The sequence below is a fragment of the Phragmites australis genome, chromosome 14 (genome assembly GCF_958298935.1).
Source record: "Phragmites australis chromosome 14, lpPhrAust1.1, whole genome shotgun sequence".
Lineage (NCBI taxonomy): Eukaryota > Viridiplantae > Streptophyta > Magnoliopsida > Poales > Poaceae > Phragmites > Phragmites australis.
Window position 1 is genome coordinate 6982900 of NC_084934.1, and position 9512 is coordinate 6992411.

The following is a 9512-nucleotide window of genomic DNA, read 5'->3' on the forward strand; positions in this document are numbered from 1 at the left end:
AATAGACTCAGAGATTAACACAAGACCAACAGAACGTAGGGCTATTATCATAAAAGAGGCTTGAACTTATATAAAACTCTATATGTGCTATGTGATTCGTCTACTGAAAGCATCCTATACTCTTTCTACAAATTCGTGAGATTGACGATTCACCAACCGTCGACACTTTAGCTCTCCATCTCCACTTTATCTTGTTACTATGCATGATTCGTGCTTGTTTACTGCAGTAAATTTATTGGCTGTTTTTTTTTAGGATGGGGGAAATTGCAAAGCACATATAACTCTTCTGAAAACTAAATATGAAAAAAGAATTGGTATTGATGTTCTTAAGAAATCTGACATGATTTTATCTTTTTTTTTTTGCAGGAAAGATTTTATCTTTTAAAAGCAATCAACGGGCAATTAAGCCTCAACATGTTTTTGTTGCAGTGAAAACGTTATTTGCAAGCGGAGCATGTTAATTGGCAAATCAAAAGCATCTTTAGCAAGTGGGTCTACTTTTCCTTGGTGCTAGGGCACAAACCACAACTAATTTCACATCTCATCACAAGATAAGAAACAAAGCCTGGAAATTATTGGTCACCTTATCTTTACCTGTTCCTCTATAGCAACTTGCAATGTGCTTTCCAAATCAATACAACAAATAGGAGAAAGAAAAAAATGATGAATACTACTACAAACATGTGCAAAGCAAACAAAGGAGCTCTTGCCCACATCTCTGCCCAACCTTTGATGCCTGTTTTTTTGTGAGAAGGAAGCTTTATGACAGTGCTCTCTTTACTCTTTATAAACCACCATCAGTAGAATGACTTTTGTTTTACGACTAAAATCATCTTAAATAGCAGTGCTTAGAACATGACAGGCCACCTTCCCCTAGTTACACAAGCATCCCGGCCAGACCCACCACAAATGCATTCAGCTCCTGTGTTTTTTTGCGTTTCTTCTTGCAACACAATGATCAGATCCACAACAAGTACTTCGGAAACTTCCACTCATCGGGCGCGCGTGCTGCCTATGCTCGGCCTGGTGCTCTTCCTGACTCTCCAGCTCCCCTGGAAGAATGCAGAACTGTGAGCATTTGGAAACAAGAGGAAGAGAAAAATATTGGAACAGCCTGCAAGTGTTGTGTTCAAGGTGACTTATACTTGAGCTTTTGAATAAGTAATAGCTAGTTAACAATGGCCTAGTAGGGTGTACTTTGTTTGACCGCTTCTGATGATTGTTGCCTAACCATTTCAAGTATGATAAGTGCTTGCAGTGTACTCATTAAGAGAGTTGAGTAATAGATCTCTTTTAATGGCTTAGTAGCATACTAGTAGCATCATCATGAGGAACAGGGGAAGTCTTGGTGTAATGAAGACAGATTGTGTGATCATCTCTTTTAATGTTACCATCTCACTATCTTTGTTGCAAACTTATGCTAAAAAAAATTAAATTTAGTTACAACAAAATATATAGTAAACACACTGAAACAGAATAGGCCTGAAATCAGTATTTAAGCAAACTTTTCTTATTGTACGTTATGACTTTTGGTTTAGTCTAAACCAAATACATGACAAAAACAGTAAGGAGCTCTGAATACAGTACTAAGGTCTTCTATACTAAACAAAAGAGTTGCCACAATAAATTATTTCAGTAGACGAGTTAGAAGGATCCATGGAATGGCATGGCAACAGAATTATATATCATCTTGCTTGGCTTTAACGGCATTTGGTGTCAAATGAGAATCTTAATAGATCTGTGAAAGGGCATGACGGTTGAATTGGATTTTGGTATTAAAAAAGATTCTCAAAAGATCCATAGAATGGCATGAAGATATAAGCTTGATTCAAAATGCAAATCATCTCAAGCTCCTCCTATTCAGACCGAATTTGTTGAAACAAAAGAAGAATAAAGAGCAGCACATCTGCACATGCCATGTTTGCATGCAAGAAATGGGAATGGTACCTATTGTGGATTGGATCCGGTCCATTGGGCACCCTCCTCTTGATGCTGCTGAATGTGTCATCATCTCCCAAGTCCTCCAGCGTCCTCTGAGAAGGCAACCTTCCATTGACTCCGATCACCATCTTCCTACCACCTACTGCAGCAAGGCTCACCGGAGATGACACCTTCGCGCTTCTCTCCACCACCAAAGACACCAAAACAAGGCCCCCAAGCAGGATGGCCAATGCCGCCGCCGATGCCCGCCTCGCAGACCCGGCCACCCTGCTCATAATACTACCCTACTTTCACTTGCAATTTTGCACTGCCACTGACACCACCCCTCTATGAGCTGTTCATAGGGTGGTGCAATGCAAGTGCAACGCCACCCTTCAATGTGAGGCCACCAATCTCAGCACAATATATTGTGGAGAGGAAGTGGCATGTAAGTTTCTTGCTGTGTTTTTCTTCAGAGTCTCTTGTTTCTTCAGCAGGTTCTGATGTGCTTTTGAAGGGTCTAATGTTGGGGAGTAGGGCAGAAGCAAAGCAAGCCAGCCATATGTCCTTTACTTTTTGAGCTATGTAATTCCCTTCCTTCTCTTTTGATTTCTTACCTGTTGGATCTTTGAGTGATAGAGAGAATGAACAGGAGTTTAAGGTGGCAAACTGGCAATGCTGTCTGGTCCATGACTATTCCTTGGCTATACTTGAAGTACAACCAAGTTAGAGGATAACCTAGATTACATGAAAGTGTTTAGAATAAAGAACTAAAGGAGAGAACTAATCTTTGAGTAAATCTAGGTGGAGGCATGACAGATGAGAGATTGCACTGGTAAAGTGAGGCCCAAAAGTAGCATCAAAGTGAGAAGCGCCCTCAAGAAATGCACTTCTCCATGCTGCTACTTTCAGGTGATATGTCGCTATCCTCTGTAAAAAAAATGCCACTATCCTTATCTTGACTACATGAATTACACTTTCCTCGTCAGGCCTGAGAAAACATTGTACTGAAAACCCACTGACAGTTGAATTAGTTGAAAAACATTTAGGCTCTAAACTCTTTATAAAGAAGTGATTTATCAACATTTTTTTGCAGCAAACAAAGTTTCTTTAAACAAAAAGCCAAGCTGAGGCAGGAGAGAAAGTGCACATAACTTCTATATTGTGGAAAGGGCCAAAGGAGTTGGTTATTTTTGAGACAGCCTGACACACTGGCTGTCCTGAAATCCACTGTTATGCAAGCCAACAAAATTAAAGTGGAAAATACAGTTGCATTGCTGCCACTGCCAGTCGCAGGGTAGATTCCATTTCTACTGCATCAGTAAATACCAAAAGTTACTTCATCTGCACCTGCAGTAAATTTGACAGTTTCAAAACACAAGAAGAAGAAGCGTCTATCTTTACTACTGTTCACTGCCTGAAAACGCAGATACCGCCTCATTTCATCTTGAAAATTTCTCTAATTATGTACACATCAAGTCTGTATCCTGCTAGTGATGCCCACATTGCATTTTGAAATAAAATGCAGAACAGTCTACGAATCACAGACTTTGCAGCTCTTCCGGCACTGACCAGGCGATCCCTCGCCGCCTACCATGTACACCTGGTTCTTCGCGCACTCGCCGGCTGCAGCCCATTGCGCGCAATTCTCATTCTTGTCGGAGCATCCTTCGGTCCCATCCAGGATCGGCTGATGCTCATAGGACCTGATATGGATCCACTTAGGCGCAGACCATTTTTCGCCTTCGATGACCGGGCAGCTCCCATGGAGGCTGAGTGGGTCCGGAACGCCGTTGACATGAAGGCTGAAGAAGAGCACCGCGTCACCTTTCACCGGCTTCACTGCAACAAGCAATCAACCTTGTAAGTTTCAGACTTCAGAGTCCGATGCCTCAGTTCCTGAGAAGAGGAGCTCAAGCAGACAGACATGTAACAAACTGTGACAATTTGAAAGGTTCCAGATTTTCAGTGTTTCATTGTGAGATGAAACATTACCTGCCAATCCTTTCTGTGCACACTCAGAAAAAGTGTCATCTTTGGGCTGAGACTCCCACCCCTAGATCAGTTTGAACTGGCAATGTCAGCATGTCACAGTAATTCCTAATGCACTTCTAGGGGAGACGCCAAGAACATAAAACCTGCTGGGTACCTTGGCGTTGGGGAACACGGTCTCGCCTCCCTTCTCGACGGTGGACAGATACATGAGCACCGTCGCGTACCGGTGTCCTCCCCGCGCCTGATTGACCTTGTCGTGGAAATAATCGAAGTGCGGGTCATACTTCTGACCGTGCTCATAGCGGAGTATCTGAATGTTCTCAGCGTTCTCTGATGAAACCATCACCGGTTGGTTACATGTCAAAAGGTTGCTCCCTGAACGAACATTCTAAACAGAAGCAAGCGATCTGAATATGCTACTTCACCTTCAGGAAGAAATGTCCATGCTGCAATCCTCTGTTCAATTCTACTTATCACTGGATCCTTCACAAAACAAAATAAAGAAAAGAAGCAATGTATCAATCATCAGTGATCAGAACTGCAGAATCCATTCCATTGTAAAATTCAGGGACAAATTCCTAGCCATTGCTGTTTCCAATGTCTAACTGCTGTCCGCCTGTCCCTACCAAAACTGGTCCTGCCTGCAGCCACTGGGTGCTGTGCCGGGAAGCATCAGTTGCTACAGCCATGGACCATGGATGGCTACTGATCCCTTAGTAACTGCTGTGCAGAGAGGAGAGCAGCCATGACCACTAGTGGTCCAGCGACTGACGCCGGCCTGGATGTTTACGGGTTGCCCCATCAGATTAAGAGCCACTGGTGGTGATCTAAATGTTCAGTAATTGGCACTGCGACCGTGCAACGGTGAGTAGTCGCATTGACCTTGCAATAGCCATGGACACGAGGGAGGTCAGAGAAATTGAAGAGAAGGTTGTTTCTGGAACATGGAAATGTGACCACTGCAGGTAGGAGGCGTCAGAAGTCAGAAGGAAGATGGCGTCCAGGCTTCAGAGATCGTCACAATGGCCCCAGTTTGAACCAAGATAAGGCGAGGTAGAATGGAAAAAGGCTGCAGGGTTACCGATCGAACACATTTAACGATTTGATTTTCTTGCCGAAATGTGACCAAAATTGATTGATTTTTTTTTATTGAGATGCTCGAAATCTCGGCAAAACCTGAAAATATATCAAAAATCGACCAAAGTTCGTCTAAATCCAAATGAATTCAAATTGTTTCGACGGGTGTAACTGTTTTTACGGACCCCGTCGGTCAGGCCACAGGAAATTCATGTCACCGTGTATGTGTGGCTTCATATCTCTATAGTACATTCCAGTCCCTACCTTTACACGTACATAAGTATTCGAATCTCAAATTCAGGTGTTTAATTCGGTAAAAATAATTTGGACACACGAAATATAATCCGGAATTGAACAAAGGTGTTAGAATTCGACTTAAATTCGGAGTATCCGATTTAGAAGAAAAAAATAGACAAGGTGTCCAGCACTCGTGCAGTACCTGGCGCTTGTCGAGGAACATGCCGGAGCTAGTGCGCACCGTGCTCATGACGCTCTTCCCCGACGCGTTGTCCGCCACCATGGACCGCTGCACCTTCTTCTTCCCCTGCTCATCACTCACCACCGGCCACACTATCAGATACATGCGCATGCAACCCCATCGATCGATTACCGGCATATCACCGCCACGGTGCTGAGTTGCTCACCAGCTTCACGAGGTGGTCGCACTCGGCGTCGGAGAGGAACCCCTTGTACACGAAGATCCTGCAGAGCGCACGAAACCACGTCGTCAAGAACCCTGGTACAAGTCCTTCGCTCCTTATATACGTCTCTGGCCTCTACGTACCTTGGCTGCCACGAGACGGCCTTGACACGCGAGGAGTTGAAGGGAGGCGCCGGTGCGACGGCACCGGCGTCATCGTCGTCGGCCGTCAGGAGGAGCACCGCCACGACGCCGGTGGCGGCGAGGACGAGCAGCACGCCACGGAGCTTCATGGCGATAAGAGAAGCAGTAGTGCAACCGTGCATACGCGTGCGACGATCTGACGCGGGCATGCGTGACCGTGATGACTTCGCCTTCTTCGGTCCAGCACGTAAATATACCGACGCTCGAGCCTTGACCGGCGTGCGTTTTCCGGTGGGTTTCTCTTGCGTCGGCGCCGGGGTTTTCGGCTGTCGCGGGAACCGGACGTGGGTTGGGTTGGGTTCACTCGCGCGGTCGCCGGTTGGTGGCCACGGCATGGTGGAACGCGTGCTGGCCTGCTCGCCTGGTCGCCTGGTCGAGGGGCGCGGGCTCGTGGTTTCTGCCCAGACGGCTGGCTAATACCGGAGGCGACAAGGAGGAGCGGTAAAATCAGATCTGCTACTGCTGTACTAACTGTAACATTTTTTTTGACCTATTCACTTTTTTTTTTCCTCTGGCAGCTTGGAGCTGTGCTTTCTCTCCCCTCGCTTCGTTGACTTTTCTATTCGATATTTAATAATTCTGTATGCTTTTAAGTACGTATAGCGTGAAAAAAGACGGTCAAAGTTTGCACAGTAAAGTTAACCGTATACTTTGTGCCTTTGGAGCTATTTTTTTTAGCTACGGTGTTTTCATGTCATCTAAAACTTATGTTACAACTATTGCGTCTTTCTTTTTAGTAAAATCATTGTCATATCGGTCACATATTAGAGTAGAATTGGTTTAGACTTACTGTCTATTTAGTAGAGCTACTAGACTAGTTCTCAGAATTAACCCGTGAAAGTTTTGTCAAATGGCAGTTTACAGTTTTCAACACTTAGAATAATTCTGTAGAAATGATTCTCTAAAATGAACTCGATATCAGAAGCTAAAAAAATAACTTTCTCTGTTTCACTTTTTATACAAAATAATTTTCTACATAGAATTTACCATAGAAAATCACTTTTTATACACATAATCACTTTTCTCATAGAATTAGTTCCCCGAAGAATTTAGATCATGAAAGCTCACCAAATAAACTCATAATAAATAGAATACCTGATATTGATAGTTGAGCGGTGTCAGGTGCCCGATTTTGCAATTAGAGGTTGAAATTAGACTACATAGTTATAGTTGTAATGCAATAATCCTTGTATACACCAAGTGTCTTCCCGCCGAAGTGCCATACTACTTGAAGAATTGCTCAACTGCAAAGCATTGCTGTGCTGGCCCTGGTTTCTTTTCTTTTTCTTTATTTTTTGGGTGGTGGCCTTGGTTTCTTTTCAAGGGAAAGAAGCCGAGAAGGCTCATCACGTCCCATTGCTGCGGCAGTTCGCTTCAGCACTCGCAGACGAAAGATGCAACTCAGTTCCGATATGCGTAACACTTACTTTGTGTGTTTTGAGATTCGTAAACTTAGTAAAATGGTAAAAAATATCATTCCACCTGAACAAACTTATAAACAATTGAAATATTTACATATCATGCAAAATAACTAAAAAGTATGACCATCCCACTAGAAATATACATAAAAATCGAAACATTAGAAAACCAAAAAGTATGACCATCCTACCGAAATAAACACATAGAAAATTAGAATATTTACACATCATTAAAAAAACCAAAAAATTGTAGCTAATAAAACCGTAAAACTACAGCATCCCACCAGAATATGATTGCACCGACATATACATTTACAATTCTACCTTTTTTCAATACTTTTCTTTAGTTTGCTTCAAGATTACACGAAATATGCAGGTCCAGATAACCGGTATGTGCACATCCTGTTTCAAAAATTTCCCTTTGGTCACAGACTCATACACATTGGTGGCGTCATCCCCCAACTCACCACCATCGCTCCTCCCCTCCGTGGTGCTCCACTGCCAACCTCCCCGACCGCTGAACAACTGCTTGCCACCACATCTCCGATCCATCACTATGCACAATGTAGGGTTTTTGCAGCTAACCTAACCACCAGAGCAGAGGAGGGAAGACAAAATCTATCGGCCAAGGCGACATTCAATCCCAGCTCGTATTCCATCGCGCTTGCCTGGAAGTAAGCTAAAAGGAATTGATGACGTCCTAAGAAGGAGGTGAATTAGAACACATAAAATGGATCGGCTCTAAAAACTTCACAAGATAAATCTATATTAATTTCTACCTAAAAATATTCTATGTTTATATAATATGTCTACTCTACCGCTCAAAAGATTTTGCAACTTATAATTAATCCTAGCAAACTACTCTACGAAGGTAAACACGTAAAGGTAATTTACAAGTATGTAAATGTGAAAACATAAAGAAGGTAGAAAGATCAAACTACAAAAGATTTTTATCCTGTGGTATTGATGATATAAACGCCACCCTTAATCCATGTTAGAGCATCCACCTAGGCTATTGCTCTCAATCGATATCCGGTCACGACCCTTGAGCCACCTAAGTTTCAAATAGGTTGAGCCACCAAGCCACAAAGGCAAGGCTCACCATAAGCCTCTCTTTCAGTTACTTGCCGCCGTCTTCACTTCGGAGGTTGAGCCACCAAGCTAAGAGTCTCCGTATCCCCGTATAAACTTCTCACCGCCGCTCCACACGAAGCTGAAGGGTCGACAAGCTTGAGACACCAAGGCTCACGGTGCCGATGAGTCACCAAGACTCCAAGACACCGACATATCACTTGATACAGAGTAGGATCACTCCTTGATCACTCTCTCTAGGCGGCAATACCTAGCAACAACTATATCAAGCCTAAGCACTAATCAGTCCTTAATCTTGTGCTAATTGCATTAGATCATCACTTTTAGCACTTTGGTGACTTGGATGTCTCATCAAGTGTATGTGAGCTTCTCTGGAATTCAGCCTCTTCAAATGACGAGTGTGTGTGTGAGAGGTATATATAGCCTCAACACCGCGAATTAGTCGTTGCTCCAACGGTCACATTTTTCATAAACACCGGATGATCCGACGTGTACCTGTTCCAAACACTGGACCATCCATTGTGGGTCATCCATAGAAACTAGCTGTTATAGCCATAATTACTCCGATGAAGCCTCCTCTATATACGCCGGACTATCCGACGTGTACACATCTATTTTCCAGTGAACACAAGGATATCCCTCTGGACTTTACTCCCGTGAAACCTCCGATGTATTCATCAGACCATCTGACATGTACAACCTTGAACTCCTGTTGAAAGCACTCCAGCGTGTTCAATTGCTTCAGTGCCGGACCATCCAACGTGTAGGGTTTTTCCAAAACTCATCTAATTCATGTTTTTTTAGTTCTATCTTCTCTTCAACTCATCTATATGTTTCTCTAAACTACCTAACGCTAGAATTTCTCAAATGTGCATCTATAAGACCTACTAAAATATATACTTAACAAACATATTAGTTTCATTAACTATATTATCATTAATCACAAAAAATTACATGCATACTAAAAAATCATGTTCGCTACCTAAGCTCTCCTCACCCATCTCCAATTGCACAAATAAACCCGTTCCTCCTTGGATGAGACCGAATCCAGTGAATTGCTTGCCTCGATGGATTGATACTTTTAGGAAATGAAAACCTATTCTAGCCTATGCAGTGTGAGATGCGCGTAGCGGTTTCATTATTACTCCCTCTAGCCACAAATTAGT

General features: G+C 43.2%; 2 protein-coding genes across 2 annotated transcripts; both read right to left on the bottom strand.

The window, feature by feature from the left end:
- Positions 1-917: 917 nt before the first annotated feature.
- LOC133891626 (uncharacterized) lies at positions 918-2726 on the bottom strand. The gene is made up of 2 exons (XM_062332355.1): positions 1948-2726; positions 918-1052 (listed from the first exon to the last, which is right to left on the bottom strand). Exons 1-2 carry the CDS (start codon positions 2214-2216, stop codon positions 1013-1015), a joined length of 309 nt encoding a protein of 102 aa, XP_062188339.1. The 5' UTR covers positions 2217-2726; the 3' UTR covers positions 918-1012.
- A 516-nt stretch (positions 2727-3242) lies between these two features.
- LOC133891625 (probable prolyl 4-hydroxylase 6) lies at positions 3243-6186 on the bottom strand. Its single transcript, XM_062332354.1, has 7 exons — positions 5777-6186; positions 5637-5694; positions 5432-5536; positions 4341-4398; positions 4070-4245; positions 3916-3976; positions 3243-3762 (listed from the first exon to the last, which is right to left on the bottom strand). Exons 1-7 carry the CDS (start codon positions 6169-6171, stop codon positions 3455-3457), a joined length of 1161 nt encoding a protein of 386 aa, XP_062188338.1. The 5' UTR covers positions 6172-6186; the 3' UTR covers positions 3243-3454.
- Between the last annotated feature and the right edge of the window lie 3326 nt (positions 6187-9512).

Excerpts from the sequence above, each read along its gene's own strand:
- LOC133891626 (XM_062332355.1), bottom strand. The coding sequence starts at position 2,216 with ATGAGCAGGGTGGCCGGGTCTGCGAGGCGGGCATCGGCGGCGGCATTG. Across the intron at positions 1,053-1,947 it reads CCGGATCCAATCCACAATAG|GGGAGCTGGAGAGTCAGGAA; the intron begins GTACCATTCCCA and ends GCATTCTTCCAG.
- LOC133891625 (XM_062332354.1), bottom strand. The coding sequence starts at position 6,171 with ATGCCGTGGCCACCAACCGGCGACCGCGCGAGTGAACCCAACCCAACC. Across the intron at positions 5,695-5,776 it reads GCCGTCTCGTGGCAGCCAAG|GATCTTCGTGTACAAGGGGT; the intron begins GTACGTAGAGGC and ends TGCGCTCTGCAG. Across the intron at positions 4,246-4,340 it reads ATGGACATTTCTTCCTGAAG|AGAACGCTGAGAACATTCAG; the intron begins GTGAAGTAGCAT and ends TGGTTTCATCAG.